The sequence below is a fragment of the Camelus ferus genome, chromosome 6 (assembly GCF_009834535.1).
Source record: "Camelus ferus isolate YT-003-E chromosome 6, BCGSAC_Cfer_1.0, whole genome shotgun sequence".
Taxonomy (NCBI): Eukaryota; Metazoa; Chordata; class Mammalia; order Artiodactyla; family Camelidae; genus Camelus; species Camelus ferus.
In genome coordinates, this window is record NC_045701.1 from 22,504,673 (window position 1) to 22,527,095 (window position 22,423).

The 22,423-nt window shown below is 35.7% G+C and overlaps 1 protein-coding gene across 2 annotated transcripts in view; it reads left to right on the top strand.

The window, feature by feature from the left end:
* Positions 1 to 22,423, top strand: part of INO80 (INO80 complex ATPase subunit) — a 112,589-nt gene that overhangs the window by 31,879 nt on the left and 58,287 nt on the right. For both annotated transcript variants that reach the window (XM_032481482.1, XM_032481481.1), the window contains exons 8-19: positions 684 to 737; positions 1,548 to 1,751; positions 3,938 to 4,133; positions 5,010 to 5,077; positions 6,167 to 6,376; positions 6,854 to 6,934; positions 7,765 to 7,860; positions 16,346 to 16,405; positions 17,543 to 17,685; positions 18,856 to 18,940; positions 19,912 to 20,029; positions 20,959 to 21,044. In XM_032481482.1, coding sequence (XP_032337373.1) covers positions 684 to 737; positions 1,548 to 1,751; positions 3,938 to 4,133; positions 5,010 to 5,077; positions 6,167 to 6,376; positions 6,854 to 6,934; positions 7,765 to 7,860; positions 16,346 to 16,405; positions 17,543 to 17,685; positions 18,856 to 18,940; positions 19,912 to 20,029; positions 20,959 to 21,044 — 1,401 coding nt within the window. The remainder of the gene's footprint in view (positions 1 to 683; positions 738 to 1,547; positions 1,752 to 3,937; positions 4,134 to 5,009; positions 5,078 to 6,166; positions 6,377 to 6,853; positions 6,935 to 7,764; positions 7,861 to 16,345; positions 16,406 to 17,542; positions 17,686 to 18,855; positions 18,941 to 19,911; positions 20,030 to 20,958; positions 21,045 to 22,423) is intronic.

A 22,423-nucleotide genomic window follows, 5' to 3' on the forward strand; every position in this document is an offset into this window, starting at 1 on the left:
AAGATGAGGTCAGGTGGTGACAGAAATTAAGTAATAGTAGATGGCAGGTTTGCCCTGGCTGGAGATAGGGCTGGGACTCCAATATTTACAAACTGAGAGGCTAGTTTACCTTTCTACTAACAGTTTTTGCTTCTGAGTGCCCTGCCATCTGTTTCTTTACTGATTGTTGGCACTAGAGAGCAGAATGTTTTAATCCCAGTGGTGCTACGGTTAGGATATGTTGTAACATTTTACTAGTCTGCTTCAAGTGTTAAATACAACTTAAATTCTTTCCAGAAGTAAACAGAAAACTATTAAAGGCAGTCCCAGCCCCAGCTTAGGCTTTTTAATGCTGTTTTAGGAGCTCTATATGTGGTCTGGTCAGTATATTTGAATGACTTTTAGAAGTAACGTATTTCGCATATGCTTGACTTGACATTTTATTTTTTAATTTTTGAGTTGAATAAAAGACAGCATCAGTCTCTTCAATCTTATTTCAGAAAGGAATCCTAGGGGGTAAGACATACCTTAGTGGTAGACTGTGTGTCTAGCATGACGATGTCCCAGGTTCAATCCCTGTTACCTTCACCAAAAGTAATAATTAAATAGATAAACCTAATTACCTACCCCCCAAAAAAATAAAATGAAAAAGAAAAAGAAAAAAAAAGGAATCCTAAATGAAATACTGTTTTTAAATATTTTAGGCTAACAAGCAGAAAGCCTCAGCTCGTAACCTGTTTCTTACCAATAGCCGAAAGGTAAGGTTGTAGTTTTGTATTTCCCGTTTTATGTTTTGCTGGAATATGTTCTTATTATTTAGATCCATGCTTGCTGCTCTTTTCTCTTGTGACCTGTTGATAGTGGATCTAATAGTACTTAAGAGAGTTCCTAAATATTCTCAATCCATTTTATAAATAAAATGCTTTTCCTCACATTTCTGGTTTTCAGACATTTTTGGGTAAGACTATAGCCCACTCTAATTCCTTGGGCAGATCATAGAATCATCCTGTATTCATTTTCTTTATCTAAGAAATAATGGTATTAATACCTTCCATTAGAGGGAATTAACTCAACTTTCTTTGAGAGTTGTGAGGATTAAATGAGGTAATGTTACTAGTTGTGTTTCCCTGGGCTGGTTAGGTTACTTATCCTCATTTCTTCATCTGTATATAAGATGAGGATGATGGTAATAACCAGCTTCATAGGGTTTTTGTGAAGAATGAAGCAGTTTAGTATTTGAAGCTTAGAATGGTGCCTACCATATAATAAGCATTTACAGCTATTATTATTAGTGTATGTGATACCACTTTGTAACTCCCCAGAATGTCTTACTTTTTTTTCACCTTCTGAGGCAGTATGTCTATAGATTTCTCATCCCTTGCATTACTTCATTGTCTGGAACTGGCTCCCATTGCTATACAGGAACACTAATCAGATTGGGAGGGAAAGAGATGTGGTCATAGGAGGACTGTGTGCACTGAACAGAAATGCTGTGATTTAGAGCCCGGGGAAAACTGGCTCTGGTGTTGGGTCCTCCTGCATTGTAATAACATTGTCATTGTCTGCAGCTTGCCCACCAATGCATGAAGGAGGTTCGTCGAGCTGCCTTGCAGGCCCAGAAGAACTGTAAGGAGACCTTACCTCGTGCCCGCCGCCTCACCAAGGAAATGCTTCTATACTGGAAGAAGTATGAGAAGGTGGAGAAGGAACACCGCAAACGTGCAGAGAAGGAAGCCTTGGAGCAGCGGAAGTTGGATGAGGAAATGCGGGAGGTAGGGCAGTAGCATGAAATTTTGAAAATTGTAATTGCTGTGGCCATATCAGGAGATTGGTTTGCATTTCATACATAATAAATCTAACCAATGAAATCACTGAAAAAGTATTTTAAGACATAACTCTAAGGATAGTGATTTTACTTCAGTAAATCAATTCTGGTTTTATTCTTTTAGTAAGGCTCTCTGCCTGGCCTTTACCGCTCTTCTGTGCTAATTTCCTTTATTCTTTGTAGCTTTATTTTCTTGTGTATTTCTGGAGGACAAAAAAAGGAGGGGGGTGAGAAATGAATGAAAGAAAAACCTCTTACAACTTAGATAGGCTCCAGGTGCTGGCTGTAATTTTGGTTTGGAAGATCAAGGCTGATTGCCAAAATTTAGGGCCAGATAGGGACAATGGACACCTAGCACGGTTTTCTGAGACCCACCCCCCAACTTTGCTGTTTTAACTTGCTGGTCAATTCTCTTTCTAAGCTTGATATTAGCTGGTGTAGGCTGAGTATACTGTTCAGGGAAGAAGAGGGATTAAGAGGACAAAGTTATTGTGTTGCCATTGGTAAATCCTTTGGGATGAGTGGAAGGGACGTTGAGGTCTGAGAAGGAAAGGAATCAAAGGATTGGATGTTGTCTTTCAGGTATAGGTAGTACTTCTTTTGTCACAGCAGAGCTGTGGAACCTCTTTTAAGCTCTTGGTCTTCCTTCTTGTCTCATGCCTTTAAGAGGGAACATGGATTTTGCCCAGTTCTCTTAAGTCCCTGGGTAACTTGTATCTTTGTATGCAAGATAAATAAACATATTATTGAATTGGTAAACCTTTGATGCTGTTGGAAATACTTGCTCACTGAGTTTAGAGACATTTGAGGGTTAGTCACAAATTTTGAAGTTTTGCAAGTGGCTTGCCTTATGATCTAGGTTTGTGAGATATTCTCTCAATTATGTTGATAGCTAACTAATGAGAGTTTCATCTGTGGTTGTTGATGTGTCTTTTTCTCTGAATTTTTGAGATAAAACATGTTTGATGGATCTTTGTTCCCTTAATTTGCCTTCTTTATTTAAACATGTAATAGTTGACTTCTTTACAGTAAAGGGAAATGTTACTCTTTTGTTTTAATTTAGAAAGATTTTCTTGATATTACTTTAGCTTTGAAACATGAACATCTATATCCGTTATGAACTCAGTTTTCTCCCATACTTTCATATTTTCTTCTAATCTGAATCTGGCTGAAGTGTTATAAAACCTTAAGGAGAAAGTATAGTTTTATGTAGCATACTTCAGGACTTAACGTCCTTTCTTGGCCATGTTCCTTATTTTATTGTTGTTTTTCTTTTGTGGAGGTGGATCAAAGATAAATCAGGTATACTTCATGTGAATTTTATTATAAAATAGTTTATGCAAAATAATGACTCTTCGATTTGGTATTTATTGTGTGTGCTGTATTTCATGTATTTCAGTCTTTTGGATCATTTATTTACTCGTTTTATTGTTTATCTCGAAGAATGATTTTTATTGACACAACGATTATTTTCCTTACCAGGTTATTTCAGAGGTACTTTGAATTTAGTTTTCTCATATATTTTATTTAAAGTATATGTCTTTGTGTGTATGTGTTTGGTCTATATTCGTGTTTTGTAGCTATCATCATCACAGGTGAACTATAGGTTGGGAACATTTCCTTCCTTCAGTGAGCTTCTTATTGTTAGATGCCTCTCACATTGACTTTCAGAGTAATTCACAGCTCTTCACTTATTTCGTGTTTTGGTGATAAAGAAGGGTTTTTAACACATTTATGTTTTTCAGAATAATAAAGCTGTACACATGTATTTACCAGTAACCAAGTTATGAAATAAAATATGTTGTTTGAATTTAGTTGGTATCTCAGCACCACTGTAGAAAAGTAATATAATAAAGAAATAAGCATTCTAGACAGAAGCCTGTGGAGAAAAGATTTCACGTTGTAAAGGAGAGCCAAACATAGATTATTACTAGACTATAAATGTGGGTTATTCCTTTCTTGTAATACCACTGACTTCATTATAATAAAATTGTTCATTTGCAGTCTTTACCTTTCTGGAGGTAAAAGAATTGTATGCAAACTAGGGATAGGTTTAATGAATTCTGTTCACTGCCACTTGTGTATGATTGATGATTTGACTCTCTTTTCACTTTCAACTTTTTTCCCTATTAGGCCAAGAGGCAGCAGCGAAAACTTAATTTCCTAATCACCCAGACTGAGTTGTATGCCCATTTCATGAGTCGAAAACGAGACATGGGTCATGATGGGATCCAGGAAGAAATCCTAAGGAAACTGGAAGATAGTTCTACCCAGAGACAAATTGACATTGGTGGAGGGGTGGTAGTTAACATCACACAGGAGGATTATGGTGAGTTCCGAATTGGGAGTTAGAGGAAGGAAATACCAACATTTTTTCATATCTTAGGTTATACTCATTATTAATTCTTACAGGTTTCATCTTGATCAGTAGGTAATGTAGATCAGTAAAGGGGGATTTATTTTATTGGAGTAAGGAAAGTGTGAATGTTTCTATAAAACAACATATAGGATTTGAAAAGTAAAAGGTGTGATTATACAATCTTGCAAATTTGAGAATATTTTTTGTTTTGATATGTTAGTAGAAATAAAAGGTACTGAATCAGAAGGATTCAGTGAACATATCTCAGCAGAGGAAATAACACATAACAAGATTTTTGATGATGTGAGTCAAGCATGAGAAGAGACTATTTAGTGTTGATGTTTTTGTAACCACGGAGGGGAGGAGGAATTGAGGAAACTTTGAGAGGAATATCACAGAGAATAGTGGTTAAGATCATGTTGAGTAAGAATTAGAGAAAATGAGTCTTTCAGAGTATCTTGGAATTTACACATTCTCTATTTCTTCTTTTGGAATAGTGTCACCCAGCATAAGTGTATTACAATTTTGAATCCTCACTGTCTTTGCTTTTCCTGGCTTTGACATTGATTCATGCAAGAAACTCAGGATTGGGATACTGGTGCAGTCTCCTGGTGGTTTTTGTGAGCTGGCTTTGGCTATTGGAGACCGTGGCAGCCTTCTACCTCCATTGCCACTTCCAAGTCCTTAACCTTTGTCAAGTAATTTGAGCTTTTTGTCCTCCTTCACTCTCTGTGAACCTAGAGCTGAGTAGAATGTGGGAGTCAGGGATCTACGTATGTTAGTGTGAATTGCATCTTGGAGGGAGATCAGTTAATGAGGTGTGATAATCTCTGTTTTCCTTTTCAGATAGTAACCACTTCAAAGCTCAGGCCCTGAAGAATGCTGAAAATGCTTACCATATTCATCAAGCTCGGGTGAGTCTTAGTGAACTGTAACAGGCCCTGGAAATACCCCATAACCTTTTACTTAGGTGGTCTTCCTTTAATTTTAATCATGTTTTCAATTAAAAACTTGGCAAATGTGTATGTGTCTGCTTTTTTTTTGGGTGGAAGCTATTTTAGTAGGAATACTTGAAGAAAGATAGAAAACAAGCATTCACTTGTCTAAGCTTTAGGAATGTGTTGATTGAAGCTAAGACAGTATGTCTCTTTTTTTTCTTTCTTTTATCCTCCTTGATTATCATGGGTAATACAATGTGAGATGCATCATGGTTGTTTAGTGGAAAATATCACAAACATTCTTGCTTATTAAGAAAGCTATATACATTAAAACTGCTAAGTTAGTACCTTCTTTCACTTCAGTAAAAAAAACTTGCTTATTCATAGTATAGTGATGTTTAATGAAATCAGAAAGAAACTGCAGTTAGATCAAATAAAGTAAAGAAAACACAATTTATTATACTGCATAGAAGCCCGTAGGTAACTTTGACAGGATCCAAGTCACGGGTAGAGATAAACTCAACCTATTTCCCATCATCTCCAACCAATCAAACAAATTTTATATCAAATCTTTAATAAATTCTTTGATGAAGCAAGTAATTGTGTGGTATGGTTTAGTGTCTATCTATGAAAAGCATATTCTATAATTATTAAATTAATTTTTAAAAATATTAATAGTATCCTTTAATGTACAGTTAACCCTTGAATAATTCCAGGAGTTAGGGGTGCCAACCCACCCTGCAGTCAGAAATTTGCATGTAAGTTTACAGTCAACCCTCTGTATCTGTGGTTCCACATCCATAGATTCAACCAAGTGCAGGATCATGTAGTACTATAGTATGTTATTTAGTGAAGTAAGTCCCGTATCAGTCGACTATGCAGTTCAAACCTGTGTTGTTCAAGGGTCAACTGTATTATGCTTTATATATAATATGATATATCATATTTTATTATCAGAAAGTTGGTTTCAACTAGCCCCAGATAGGTATGTTATCATTATGAATTTTATTTGAATTTAATTATTTTCCTCTTATATTTTTCTTCTAATATACATTTGTTTTCCAGACAAGGTCATTCGATGAAGATGCAAAAGAAAGTCGAGCAGCTTCCCTACGGGCAGCAAACAAATCTGGCACTGGGTTTGGGGAGAGTTACAGCCTGGCAAACCCATCAATCCGGGCTGGTGAAGATATTCCACAGCCTACAATTTTTAATGGCAAATTAAAAGGTTATCAGCTGAAAGGCATGAATTGGTTGGCAAACCTCTACGAACAGGTGAGTTTTAGAACTATGTCATACCCATTCTCTTTTGTTTCTGTTTACCTAAAACCATTGGTTCTCAGTGTATTGTGAAATGAGCACAAGATAATGTTTCAGATTTCACTTAGATTTGAAAAGCTTGGCCTTTGGTAAGAATCAAAAAGATGTCTCTATGTTTCTGAGATTTTATTGGAGAATATATTGTATAGTTTGTCTTAAGTGGTCTTAATAAACCTGATTGCCTTTGTGCTGGTTACATTAGCTGAAAAACTGGCTTTGGCCCATTTGTCTAATGTATCATGATTCAGAGTTGTAGTTGTGAAATTGGCAAAAGGAATCACTACAGCAGTGAGTAATAGTGCTGAAGCTCTATATCTCTAGTCACTTTTATTTGAACCAGTCTGATACTTTGATTAGTTCTTTTTGACAGTAGATTGAACCCTGTGTAATGCAACGTGAGAGGTGTTAACTATGTGTATTTTGTTTTTCCAGGGTATCAATGGCATTCTTGCAGATGAAATGGGCCTTGGTAAAACAGTACAGAGTATTGCCCTTCTGGCCCACCTGGCTGAGGTGGGTGATGCATGCAGTCTTTTTATCTGCCTCTCTGTCTGTCCTAGGGTCATGTTCTGTTAAGAATCAGCTATTATCTAGCATTGTGCTAGACTCTAGCATACCAAGAAAGTAGGACTTGCTCCTTGCCTTCAAGGCCTTCACAAGGTGACACAGTGTGCTGAAATGTTTTGGTTTTCAAGAAGACTAGGACAAATTTTGAGCCTGTGTGGTTTCACTCCTTGTTCTGTTGAGAACCACTAGTATAGTGGCAAAAAACACTAGTTCATTAGATTAGAAGACCTGGGTTCACATCTCAACTCTGCTTACCAGCTGTGTAAACTTGGGACAATTCACTTAAACGCTCTTTTGACTTCACTTCACTTTAACTCTCTGAGGTTTAGTTTCCTCTTCTGCAAAGTTAGGATAATTATTAATTTTACAGGAATTTTGTGAGAATTAAATGAGAAAATATGTTACAGCATTTTGAAAAAAGCAAAGAGCTTCATACCAATTAAATAATAGTAAAATTGTTGTGATCATGTAGTGTAAGGGAAAATAACACATGCAAGTCACTATGTCATAAGTGCTTTGTGAATGATATAAATTAGAATCTGTAAGAGGTATGGGAGTGGCAGTGATTGCTTGGTATTTTTTTCTTAAGGTGTGTGAGAGCAACTTCCTTGCCTTTGTTATTAACATAGGATATTAATATTGAGTGTGCAGATAGGAACCATTTCTTTTGTTATAATGCATTTCCTAATGTTAAATTGCTCTTGTTGTTAATTATAATTTTGAATTAAATTTCTTCAGTTTTCCTGCAGTTAACTAACCCAGTTTTTCTGTTGCAGAGAGAAAACATTTGGGGACCTTTCTTAATAATTTCACCTGCTTCTACACTGAACAATTGGCACCAGGAGTTTACTAGATTTGTTCCTAAATTTAAGGTAAAAATCAATCCCAACAAAAAATTCTCTCCCTCTTTAAAATAAACTTTCTGACTCTTCTTTTGCTACCTTCCTTATTAAATTGCTCGTAGTAGTTTTTAATTTCTTGCATTTTTCCCACAATAACCTTGCATACATTTCCTATCAAAGTTCCTGATTGGAGCGATTAGAGAGTGTATCACATCCTTATGTTTTGTAAGTGAGAAAGCCAAAGTCCAGTTTGAGTGATTTGCTGCATTTGGCCACATGAATTGAAGCTCCTGGTTGTACTGCCATAATAGGAAGTACCTACCTTGCTAGTATAATGTAGAGTTTGGCAAATCATATCAGTTTGGCAAGTCATACTGTAATTTATGGCATTGTTGTTCACAGTCCTCCCCAAGTATATTAATAAATGATCCATATTCCTGATATTCCAAAGACAGATCTTCAGTCTTGGTCCAGATTATAATGTCTAAAATACATAATATTAAATAATTCAGAGGAGTAGAATTGAGGTTGAGATAAGAAGTGATCAGCAGGGAAGTATGTTACATCATTCATGGACAAGATTTAAATGGGGGTTTAATTATGGAAAGTTGTCGGGATGGAAGAAAGAATGAGTAGAATTTATTATATTATTTGCAAGTAAAAAGGGAGAAATGAATTAAGTATGTGTTCTGTCCCTGAAGAGATATAATAATGAAGTTGCATGGTGAGGAGGGTTTTATAGAGATTATGTATGAACTGATATTGACATGATCTCTCTGATCTCCATAAATAATCATAGATTCCATGCAGTCTAAAAGGACGTGGAATATGGTAGAGAAGGGAGGCAGGTATTTTTCTGGGTTACACTGTCTAAGAAATAGGACATGTCTGGGATATTCTACTTTGGGGCATCTTTGTGTCTGTGGCCCCACCTTTGTAACTGGATTGTAGACTAAGAGAAACTGTTTACAAGGCACAGTAAGTTGTATGGCTTTTAGCTTGGCTGACTCATTCTTAACTTTCTAAGAAGGTGAGATCATTTTAAGGCAATTTGTTGAATATTTTCTCTAGAGTTGTTTCCATATGGAATATAGAGCTCCTCATCTTTTTTCTGCTCTTCATTGTTGTTGTTTAGTACATAGTGAACAAATAGGAAATTGAAAAGTCTTAAAATTTTCCTCCAAACCACTGAAGTTTTCAATATTTCCTTCACTGGCCGATAGATGGCAATGTAGTGCTGCTTATATCGTTGATACCTCTGCAACTGAGCTGTCACTTGCATATCGAGCTTCCTCTTGAAGCTCTAGTTTAGGGGTCAGTAAAATATGGCCTATGGGCCAATTGCAGTTGCCACTTGTTTGTCCCGTTTTTTTTTTTTATTGTGATGAAATACATGTAATATAAAATATACCAGTTTAAAGTGTACAGTTTGGTAGCATTAAGTGCCTTTACAATGTGGTGCAATGATTACTGCTGTCTGGTTGCAGAATTTTATCATCATCTCAAACAGAAATCCCCTCTCCGTTAAGCTGTCACTCCCCTTTCCCCTTTTATTCTAGCCCCTGGCTACCACAAATATGCTTTATGTCTGTGGATTTGCTTATTCTGAGTATTATAACTGGAATCCTACAATATGTGGCCTTTTGTGTCTGGCTGCTTCTTTTCGCTTAGAAATTTTCTCAAGGCCCATCGTATTGTCCTCTGTATCAGCAGTTCATTCCTTTTTATGACTGAATAATATATCATTATCTGGGTATCCTTTGTTTTGTTTATCCATTCATCTGTTGATGGATTTTTCAGTTGCTGCTACCTTTTGGCTATTGTTAATAGTACTGCTATGAACATTCATGTGCGGGTTTTTGTTTAAAGACCTATCATGTTTTCAGTTCTTTTGGGTATATAACTAGGAATTGCTAACTCATTCTATATTTAACTTATTTAGGAATCCACCACCTGTTCTTTTGTATCGCTTGTGAGCTAAGAATAGTTTTTACATTTTAAAATTGTTGATTAAAAAAGAACAATATTTCATAGCAAATGATACATGAAGTTTAAATACATACATATTGAAATACAGTCGTACCTTTGATTATGTGCTATTTATCTCACTACAGCAGCAGAGTCGAGTAGTTGTGGCAAACTATATGGCCTGGAAAGCTAAAACTACTTAATATCTGGCCATTTAAAGGAAAAGTTTGATGACCTCTACTCCATTGATTCACTGTTTCTATTACACTACTGCTTTAGATTGTCAAATGTCTTTACTTCTATACAGAACATAATTAGAAATAACTGCTCAGGTTTATAGTTTGATTGCTTTCAAAAATACTTATCTATGATGATAACCACTGAAAGTTTATTTTATTTGGCACGTATCTGAGTAACACTTATTTTATGGTTCTAGTATGATCAGTGCCTCCGACCTCCTCCTTTTTCCCATGAAATAAGGTTTACATTTTTTCTGTAGTTAATGTAACACTTTTCATTCCTGAAATTGGCTATTCTGTATGTTTTCTACTTCATTTATTTCTGCTTTATCGTTTATTACTCTTATCTCCTTTTTTGTTAACTTTTTTCTTTTTCTAACATCTTGAGATGGAGCTTAGATTGTTGATTTTCAGCTTTTTCAAATGTGTATTTAAGGGTATTAATTGCTTTCTAAGCATGACTGTAGCCATCCAAAGGTTCAGTGTGTCATATTTCATTATCTTAAAATTCAAAATACTCTGTATTTTCTACTACAAGTTCTTATTTGATTTCATGGTTATTTAAAAGTGTAGTTCTTAGTTTCTAAACAAAGGATGATTTTCTAGGGATCTAAGGTATTATTCATAGCTTAAGTCCAATGTGATAAGAAAATATGCTTGGTATGATTTTAGTCCTTTGAAATTTGTTGAGCATTGCTTTTCTGGCCCAGCATATGATCAGTTTTTGTAAGTGTCCTCTTTGTGTTTGAAAACAATAGGTATTCTGCAGTTGTTGAGTACAGTGTTGCATATGTGTTGATTAGATCAAATTTGTTAACTCGCTGGCTTTTCTGTATCTTTACTGATTTTTTTGTCTGCCGTCCTATTACTGACTGAAAGAGGTGTGTTAATATTTACAATTGTGGATTTATCCATTTCTGGTTTCTTCTGTCTGTTTTTGCTTTTGAGTCTGTGAGATGTGTACAAATTCATAATTTTATCTTCCTGGTTAATTAAACCTTTTATTATGAAATTCCTCTCTAAGACTTTTTACCTTTAAAAATCTATTTACCTTTATATTACATTGATAAATTAGCTTTCTTTTGGTTAGTTTTTGCATTGTATCTTTCTTTTCCTTTTCCTTTTAACCATTCTCTATCCTTATATTTAAGGTGTATTTCTTGCCTTTTATTTGGAATATTTATGCTTACTTTTAATGTAATTATTGATATATTGTGTTTAAATCTGTTGCTCTTTTCTTTATACTTCTTTAACATGATCAACTTTCCGTTTTTCTCCTTTTGGGTCCTTTTGGATTGATTAGATTTTTCTTCCTTCCCCTCTTAGCTTATTAATTATATACTCATTCTGTTATTCAGTAGATACCCAGGAGAATACAACATGCACTCTTAACCTTTTCAAAAATAGTAGAAATTAATACTGCTAATACTTTCCCAACAGCACAAAGACTTTAACTACATCCACTTCACTAGACTTACATGCTATTGTTTTTGTATATATTTTAACCCCACAAGACATTTTTTATTATTTATACATTTTTAATTTATTTAGACTTACTCATATTACTTGCATATTCACTGTGCTCATTTATCTTCGTTCCTTCCTGCATATTTGTGCTTCCATCTAGCTGAGGTTTTCCAAAGAAAAAAAGACATCAAGCTATGGATTCAAAGCACTTTGAGCCCTATAACGATAAAAAGAAAGTCATACCTAGAAACATCACAGAAAAAGTGCTGAATTTTACACTCTTTTGTTTCTCCATGCTTTATCTGGATATTTCCTTCTAGCCTCTCATCTGGTTCACTAATTTTCTCTTCAGCTGAATCTGTCTGCTGCTGAACTCATCATTGAGTTCTTAATTTTAATTATTGTATTTTTTATAGTCCTAAAAATTCCCCTTGATTATTTTATACTTTCTAGTGTACCATTAAAATTCTCAATCTTTTAATTTTATGAACAAATTAGCATTTTTAAAAAGTCTGTTTCTGGTGTTTTCATTGGTTTCAGAACCCCCATGTTCTGTGGGTTTCTTTTATCTATTTTTCATGTTGGTTTTTAGTCATGATCTAGTGTTTCCATATGTCTGGCCAGACATTATATAGGAAAAATTCTAGAGATAATTCTAGAGATAATTGCTCTGAATACTGTTTCCTTCTTCCTGAGAGAGGATTATTATGTGTTTGGGTTTTATTTCAGTTATTTTGCCCTGGTAATTTTTTTTTTCTGGGACACTAATAATCCAAAATTCTCTTAACCTAGTCAGGAATGTAGATGATTTGAAGCTGAGATTCAGTACCTGTTAAAGCAAGTGTATGTATGGTTTACCTTTACTACCAGTGTGTATGTATCTTTTGATTCCCAGCTTAAGGCCTAGAAGGTGGTGGTTATCAGAATCCATCCTCCTTGAACTACAGTTTTTGTTTTGAGAGCCCTGTGTCTCTTTTTTGGAAGTATAGTTGATTTATAATGTTGTGTTAGTTTTGAGTGGATAGCAAAGTGATTCAGTTATATATACTTTTAAAAATTCTTTTTCATTTTGGTTATTACAAGATACTGAATATAGTTCCCTGTCCTATACAGTAGGTCCTTGTTGTTTATCTGCTTTATGTATAGTAATGTGTATCTGTTAATACCAAGCTCCTAATTTATCCCTCTTCCCCCCTTTCCCCTTTGGTAACCATATTTTGTTTTCTATGTCTGTGAGTCTCTTCCTGGTTTGTGAATAAGTTTGTTTGTATCATTTTTTTAAGGGTTCTCCTATAAGTAATACATATGATATTTGTCTTTCTCTGACTTACTTCACTTAACATGAGAGTCTCCAGATCCAACCATGTTGCTACAGATGGCATTATTTCATTCCTTTTTATGGCTTAGTAATATTCTATTGTATATATGCAAGATCTTTATCCATTCATCTGTCGATGGACATTTAAGTTGCTTCCATGTCTTGGCTGTTGTCAGTAGTGCTGCTGTGAACATTGGGATGTATGTGTCTTTTTGGATGGAGTTTTCTCCAGATGTATGCCCAGGAGTGGGATTGTTGAAGGATATGGTAACTCTATTTTTAGTTTTTTAAGGAACCTCCATACTGTTCTCCATGGTGGCTGCATCAATTTACATTCCCACCAACAATGTAAGAGTCCCTTTTCTCCACACCCTCTCCAGTATTTATTATTTGTAAACATTTTAATGATGGCCATTCTGACTGGTGTGAGGTGATACCTCATTGTAGTTTTGATTTGCATTTCTCTAATAAATAGCAGTATTGAGCATCTTTTCATGTGCCTGTTGGCCATCTGTATTTCTTCTTTGGAGAAATGTCTATTTGGGTCTTCTGCCCATTTTTTTTTTATTGATTTGTTTGTTTTTTTGATACTAAGCTGTATGAGCTGTTTGTATATTTTGAAAATTAGTCCCTTGTTGGTCATGTCATTTGCAGATGTTTTCTCCCATTCTGTAGGTTGTCTTTTTGTTTTGTTTAGGTTTCCTTTGCTGTGAAAAGCTTTTAAGTTTAAGTAGGTCCCCTTTGTTTATTTATTTTTTGCTTTTGTTTCCATTACTCTAGGAGATGGAGCCAAAAAAAATACTGCTGCATTTATGTCAGAATGTTCTGCCAATGTTTTCCTCTCGGAGGTTTATAGTATTCAGTCTTACTTTAGGTCCTTAATCCATTTTGAGTTTATTTTTGTATATAGTGTAAAAGAGTGTTCTCATTTCATTCTTTTACACGTAGCTGTCCAGTTTTCCCAGCACCACTTACTGAAGAAACTGTCTTCTTTCCGTTGTATATTCCCTGAAGTCAGGGAGCCAGATTCCTCCAGCTCTGTTCTTATTTCTCAAGATTGTTTTGCTGTTCGGGGTCTTTTGTGTTTCCATGCAAATTTTAACATTTTTTGTTCTAGCTCTGTGAAAAATGTCATTGGTAATTTGATAGGGATTGCATTGAATCTGTATATTGTCTTGAGTAGTATGGCCATTTTAACAGTATTGATTTTTCCAGTCCAAGAACATGGTATATCTTTTCGTCTGTTTGTGTTGTCTTCAATTTCTTTCATCAGTGTCTTATAGTTTTCAGAGTACAGGTCCTTTGCCTCCTTAGGTAGGTTTATTCCTAGGTATTTTTCTTTTTGATGTGATGGTAAATGGGATTATTTCCTTAATTTCTTTTTCTGCTATTTCATTGTTAGTGTGTAGAAATGCAACTGATTTCTGTATATTAATTTTGTATCCTGTAACTTTACCAGATTCTTTTGTGAGGCTCTAGTAGTTTTCTGGTAACATCTTTAGGATTTTCTATGTATAGTATCGTGTCATCTGCAAACAGGGACAGTTTTACTTCTTCCTTTACAATTTGAATTCCTTATTATATTTTCTTCTCTGATTACTGTGGCCAGGACTTCCAAAATTATGCTGAATAAAAGTGGCAAGAGAGGGCATCCTTGTCTTGTTTCTGATCTTAGAGGAAATGCTTTATAGCTTTTCACCATTGAGTATGTTGTTAGCTCTGGGTTTGTTATAGATGGCCTTTATTGTGTTGAGTTATGTTCTCTCTGTGACCACTTTCTGAAGATTTTTTTATTATAAATGGTTGAATTTTACCAAAATTCAAAGCTTTTCTGTATCTATTTAGATGATCATATGGTTTTTATTCTTCAGTTTGTTAATGTGTATCACACTGATTTTGCAGATATGGAAAAATCCTTGCATCCTTGGGATAAATCCCACTTGTATCTATGTTCATCAGTCATATGGGCCTGTAATTTTCTTTTTTTGTGATCTCGTCTGATTTTGGTATCAGGGTGATGGTGGCCTCATAGAATGAGTTTGTTAGTGTTCCTTCCTCTACAATTTTTTGGAATAGCTTCAGAAGGATAGGTGTTAACTCTTCTCTAAATGTTTGGTAGAATTCACCTGTGAAGCCATCTGGTCCTGAACTTTTGTTTGTTGGGAGAACCATGGGGCAGCAGTTCCCAGGGTAGGATCCAGCCTGGTTTGCAGACTTGTTCCACAAGGTTGCAAGATAGACGTTTTCTTGCTTCTGGTGTCTGCCCCCTGGTGGATGAGGCTGATCTGGAGGCTTGAGCAGCCTTCTTCATTGGAGGGGCTGGTGCATGCCCACTGGTGGGTAGAGCTGGGTCTTGGCCCTCTGGTGGGCAGGACCATGTCTAGGGGCAAGTCTAGAGGTGGCTGTGGGCTCAGGAAGTCTTTAGGCAGCCTGTCTGCTGAGAGGTGGGGATGTATTCCCACCCAAGTAGTTAGTTGTTTGGTCCTAGACGTCCCAGCACTGGAATCCTAAAGGGTGTTGGATGGGACCAGGTCTTGCAGCTGGTGACCCAAGCAAGATTTCAGCCTTCAGGAGAATTCATGCATATGAATACTCCCCAACATGTCCACCACCATGTCTGTGTCCCGGGGGTGAGCCTCAGCCACCCCTGCCTCTCCAGGAGACCCTTCAAGACCAGCAGGTAGGTCTGGCCCAGGTGCCTATGAAATTACTGCTTTTGCCTTTGGTCACAGTGTGTGTGTGATTTTGTGTTTCCTTTAAGCGTGAAGTCTATTTCCCCTAATCCTGTGGAGAGCCTGCAGTTAAGCCCTAGTGGCCTTCAAAGCCAACCACTTTGGAGGCTTCTCTTCCTGGTGCTGGACCCCCAGGCTAAGGAGCCTGATGTGGGGCTCAGAACTCTCACTCCTGTGAGAGACCCTCTAAGTATAGTTATTGACCAACTTGCCTACCCAAAGTGGGGTATAAGATCTAATTATATCACGAGTCTACCCTTCCTACCCATCTTGTTGTGGTTCCTTCTTTATGTCTTTAGTTATAGAAGGTCTTTTCTGGTAGATTCCTGTCTTTTTTAATCAGTGGTTGTTCTGCAGTTAGTTGTGATTTTGATGTGTGCGTGAGAGGAGGTGACCTCTGGTTCCTTCTACTCCTCCATCTTGACTGCCAGCTCCCTGTGTCTCTTTAAAAAATTCTTTGTTTCATAGCCTTCCAACTGGAACTTTTGGGAAGGATCAGCACCTTCAGGGGGAGTGTATATGAAATGCCAGGCTTTGCTCTCCTTTGTAGATCTTGGCTCTATAATTGTCTACAGCCTTAGGTCTCTGATGCCTTCAAACAAGTATTTTATATTTGTGTTTTAGTTTGGTCAACAGGAGGAGTACTAGTCCAGCACCTAGTGCTGCAATGACAGAAGAGGAACTATATTCATTCTTCTAGGTTTTTTAGAAATCATACTGAGTAACATATTTGTGATGATAATTTTAAGTTATCAGTAGGAAATAATCAGTATTTTGGTCCTTTTTTCTAGGTGCTGCCATATTGGGGAAATCCTCACGATAGAAAAGTCATTAGGAGGTTCTGGAGTCAGGTAATTTCCGCTTACTATGTGCATGTGATATTCACACACGTATGCAGTCATTATTTCTCCAGTGGATTTGAGTAATTTTTCTTATATAAAATTTCCTTATATATTTCTAGACACTAGGCAAGGACAGTTTTTTCTTTTATAATGCTTTTCCAGTTATTGACAATCAGCTGGACTTGAAGTCCAGGATTAAGTAAGAACTTAATAATTAATAAGCTGAAGACAGGTTTTTAACATGGTTTGTGCTTTAGGTGACTACTTTAAAAAGTTATGCTTTAATACACCACATCTACATGGGAGTAGCATCTCTTTAGGGCTGTCTTAAACTTCTTGGCCTTAGAAAATAGTTTTCCCCTCATTATCTTATGAATTTTTAGTATCTTTTTGTTTTGTTTTTAAAATTTAATTTGTTTATTTAATTTAATTTTAATTTATTTGTTTTTATTTGAGGTATAGTCAGTTTAGAACGTCAGTCTCTATTGTACAGCGTAATGTTTCAATCATACATATACATATATGTATTCCTTTTCATCTTTTTCATTAGAGATCACTATGATGAGATATTGAATATAATTCCCTGTGCTATACAGTAGAAACTTATTGTATATCTGTTTTATATATAGTAATTAGTATCTGTAATCTCAAACTCCCAGTTTAGACCTTCCTGCCCCCTTACCCTCTGTCCCCCTGGTAACCATAAGTTTGTTTTCTGTGTCTAAGTCTGTTTCTGTTTTGTAAATGAGTTCATTTGTGTAATTTTTAAGATTCCACATATAAATGATATCATATGGTGTTTTTCTCTCTTTTTCTGGCTTACTTCACTTAGAATGTTGACCTCCAGGTCCATCTGTGTTGGCTGCAAATGGCATTATTTTATTCTTTTTTATGGCTGAGTAGTATTCCATCATATAAACACACCACAACTTCTTTATCCAGTCTTCTGTCAATGGACATTTAGGTTGTTTCCATGCCTTGGCTATTGTAAATAATGCTGCTGTGAACATTGGGGTATATGTATCTTTTTGAATTAGAACCTCCTCCAGATATATGCCCAGGAATGGGATTGCTATATCATATCAGGAGTGTGATTTGCTGGATCATAATGATATCTTTTTTCACCCTTGCTTCTTATATTTACAGAAGACTCTCTACACTCAGGATGCCCCCTTCCATGTGGTTATCACTAGTTACCAACTGGTGGTGCAGGATGTGAAGTATTTCCAGCGAGTCAAGTGGCAGTATATGGTACTGGACGAGGCTCAGGCTCTCAAGAGTAGTTCCAGGTAATATGGGTAGTAGAAACAAAGTCTGTGGGACTAAGAATATATAGATACATAGATATGGGTGTATGATATACATACACATGTGAATAAAGATCAGAGAGATTTCAAAACATGGTATGATATGGTCACTGCATAAGATGTGTATTGGACCAGAAGGCAACAATTCTCTCTTCCATGGAATACAAATATTAATGTTTAGAGTACAAGGGTTTTTCTCAACTTCTATATCCCTACTCAATAATTATGACATTTTAACAGATGTCTTTGTTAAGGAAAATTTCTGTAGAAGGTGTCTGCCCTTTGCTTGAGGGATTATTTTAGACAGGAGGTCTTAGTAGGAGGTAGAATGTTATATTTTGTGGATTGTAGGTTCCACAAAATATAACATTGTTGTTTTATGCAGGTTATCCTAGTCCCTGGTTGGTTACTAGACCCCCAAGAATCCTTTTATAGGAAGTTATATGTTTAAAGTGTTCTAATACCTTTAAGGTCCTAAAGTGAATAGTAAATGAGTCCTTGGCTATAAAGTGTTACTCAGTGGTTTTTAAAATTTCCTTTAAAATCACCTTAGGTTTGAAGCATTTTTATTAACTCTTGGTGAGCCTGTAGGATTTTTCTTAGAGGTCCAAGTTAACTGGCAGGATGATATTTCCTATGGAATTTTCCATCCTCTGAAGAGCATTACTTCATATTGCATTCTTTTAAGTACGGCATGCTTGTGTCCAGGAGCAATAGACTCACTTTGCATTTTCGTCTACCCTTCCCCTTTCTCCATTGCTTTCCTCCAGACTCACACTGGAGCACATAGAGTAATGATTTTAAACTTTCTACTATAGATAAGTATCTTATAATTAAATAGTTTGTATCAACAAAATTGACCAAAGATGGTAGAGGCCCTTGTCAAGCCAGAAAGGATCCTACTATGCCTATTTGAGAACTTTTTTTTTTTTTAATACCCTAATACCATGTTTTCAGTATAGAGGAATCAGTTCCTTTGAATTTCCTATCCTCAGCTTTGTTGAGTAATATTTTCAGTTTTGTACTTCGTAGAGTACTTGATTCTGAATGTTTGTTATTTTTTTGAAAAGCATTTTCAGAAATATGGGGTCTCAGTAGGGTAAAGAAAGATTTACTGCTAACTTGGAATTTGTAATTCATCTTATTGGACAGTGTTCGTTGGAAGATACTCTTGCAGTTCCAGTGTCGGAATCGGCTGTTGCTAACTGGTACCCCTATTCAGAACACCATGGCAGAGGTAGGCACTAGTAGAGGCCTCAGTTTTATGTGTGCGTTAAACAGTGGTTCCAGCGCAGAATAGAGTTCTTTTCCCATGCCCACCTGGGGTGTTACGGCTCTCTACAAATTATAATCTCCATATCAAAGGAGGAATTTGACCATGGCTTGCCCTAAGTAGGCTTTTGGTTTTGGTGTTCTTTGTTGTTTGTTTGTTTTACATCATTCCTAATTTCTTATTCTCTGGCACAAGACAAATAAATTACTATATTCATTGATATTTATGTAATAAATAATGGTCACATTAAGAATGCTTCTCATCTAATGCAGAGATACTTTATATGGGAAGGTAATGTTCTTTAACACTAAGAGGAGCTAAAATTCTTTCTTTAGAAAGAAAGATAATTTGATCATCTAGAAAAGGGGTCAGAAAACTTTCTGTAAAGAGCCAGATAATAAATATTTAGACGTCATAGGCCATAGAGTCACTCCTCAGCTACTCAGCCTTGCCATTTTAATGGGAAAACACCCATAAATGATAACATGAATGAATAGGTGTGGCTATGTTCCAATAAAACTTGATTTATGAAAATAAATGGCAGACCAGACTTGGCACCACGGGTGATAATTTACTGACCCCTTATCTAGAGTTATTAGCAAGTTATGCTACCTCAGACTATGTTCAGTTTTGGAATGGATCTTTATGTAAGATCTTTCAAACTTTCCCAGTACAAAATCTGAGTGGGACTTGCACTTTCAGCCTTTCAGCGTGAAATTAATTGAAAAAATTACATTTTGCTAAAGCACCTTACGGAATTAGAGTTGATTGATGAGATGATGTGCTTACACTCTCTCACTCACACATGCACATGCGCTTAGACACATATACACGCACAACTCTACAACTTTCACTCTCTCTCCAAACCCTCTTTATCTCTTCACAGACTGTCATTTTGTTGCCCTATAGCTATTTCACTTTTCCTTTGTTTCTAGCTCTGGGCTCTGCTGCATTTCATTATGCCAACACTGTTTGATTCACATGAGGAATTTAATGAATGGTTTTCCAAGGACATTGAGAGCCACGCCGAAAACAAATCCGCCATTGATGAGAGTGAGTACTTCTGTGAACTTTCCTTCTTTTTGTCAATGTAGGCAACCACATAATTGTTTATTTTCTTCAATGTGAAGAATTTTTCTTCAAATATACATAGAAGGAATGGGGATAAAAATTTTTTATCTTATAAAATAATTATGTGCTTTGTGTATATTTAAGAGAGTCAAAAGTGGTCTAATTCAGGTGATACTGCTACTATGTAGTGTTGACTGTTTAATCAAGGCAGAATAGGCAAAGTTCATAAAGTATCACATTTTGGCTTATGAAACCCTCATTTTCCATATAGATGCTGAAAAATTCATATGATTCTATGTGGAAGGGGGTAAGACTTTTTTCTTTTGATAAAAACAAAATATTAGAAGGGTAATTTTTATTATTTTCTATCTATGTTAGGATTTGTTTCCACTGTAAACATTTTTAACATCGTTTTTTTTACCTTGTTGAATAATGTCTTTTAAGAGAATTTTGAGGTATTTATTACATAGACATGAAGTGATATCTACTAACTCTTAGAAAATTCCTTAAGTAACTTTTTATACTATATGTTGGTAATTTGCTGACATACTTTGAAGAAACGATTTGAGGGGAACACTGGGAGTCCCACATAGCTTGCATTAGACCTGTATAAGAACCCTGTTATTAATAAAATGTTCCTAAAACACTCTAAAGGTAAATTCTAATAAAAATGAAGTAGTTATTGTTGGTCTGAATAAATGAGAGCAAAACACATTTGTCCAGTTGAATATAGGAAGATGATACGGGAAGTTCAGATCTTTTGGTTTCCTTCTTGGGAAAAGATTAAGTCATTTTCAGAGAATCATCAAGTGAAAAGGTGTTATAACAGTTTAGTGAGAGATGATCATGATATTTCTTTTGTGTTAAATTGATACGATGTATTATTTGTTGGGGGGCTCTTGGCATTTCAGATCAACTCTCTCGCTTACACATGATCTTGAAGCCATTTATGCTGAGGAGAATCAAGAAAGATGTGGAAAATGAATTGTCTGACAAGGTAAGGAAAGAAAACCTCATGAGTTTGGGCCTTAAGAGGCACCAACTTAGGGTTCCAGCATGAAAAAAAATTTCTTGGTAAATTTTAGTTGAAGGGTAATTAGTTTGATTGAGAGAACACCTTTAAACTTCAGAGTCAAGGAAGACTTAAAATGAGTCAATTAATCAAGGCAGGTAATAGGTTTTTGTTCCTTTTGTTTTATGCTTTTTAGTATGGCGATCTTGAAACATTTTACAAAAGCAGAAAGAACAGTATAATGAACCTTCTCGTAACCACTATACAGCTTTTGTGGTCAGCTGATGGCCATGCCCCACCCCTCTGGATTATTCTGAAACAGATCCTTGATGTCTTTTATTTCATTTTGTAATATTTTCATATGTACCTCTCAAAGATTCGGTGTTTTTTAAAAATACATAATCATATATCATTATCGCCCCTACTAAAAAACGGCGCTTACTCCGTTGTAGTATCACCTATCCAGTCAGTGCTCAGATATCCCTAGTTGTTTCTGTGTGTGTGTGTTTTTCTTTCTCACTTCAAGTATTCAGTTTTCGAAATCAGAATCCAAGCAAGGTTCACATACAGTATTTGGGTGATATGTCTCTTTAGTATCTTTTAATCCCTCCCTTCTTTTTTCCCTTGAAATTCCTTGTTGAAGAGACTGAATTGTTTGTCGTATTAAGTTTTCCTCACACTAAATTTTGCTTATTGCATCGTTGTAGTGTTGTCTAACATATTCCTCTGTCTCCTGTTACTTACGGTAACTGAGAGTTAGCTTCAGAAGTTTAATGTGGTTTGAGTTGTAATACTTTTTCTCATACAAAGCCAATAATTCTGGCTTATAAATGTCTTTTTTTGGATCCCTACTAGACTTCTGTAATTTTCTATTATCTCTTGTGAATCCTTCCCATATTCTCCTCTTTTCTTCCAGTTCCCAGTCCTTTGTAATATTTTCCCATCTTCCATAGATTGCACCTGTTTCTCACAGTTCTTCTCTTTGTGTAAAAGGCATCTTTCCAGATTCTTCATAATATCCAGTGGTTCTCCTTTATCACTGTCAGAAAGCTGGTTCATTTTGAAATAATCTCTCTTATAAGATTGTGGTGGGATTGTACACCTTCAAAGAGAAGAGTAGAAATGTATCTTTGTTTTAATCCTTTTTTTTAAATATGAATGACTATTTCGTGAAACTGGCTGATTTAAACCAAATAGCACTGTCACACAGATGTACTTGAAAGAAGGAGAATACTTTATTGAAAAATGGATCTTTTGTATCAGAAAGGCCTTAAAAACCATAGCAGTATCATAATGTCTGTTATTTAGTGTTAGATGTGATCAGAAGATGTATGGTTCTTAACCACTGTGCATAGTATTAATTT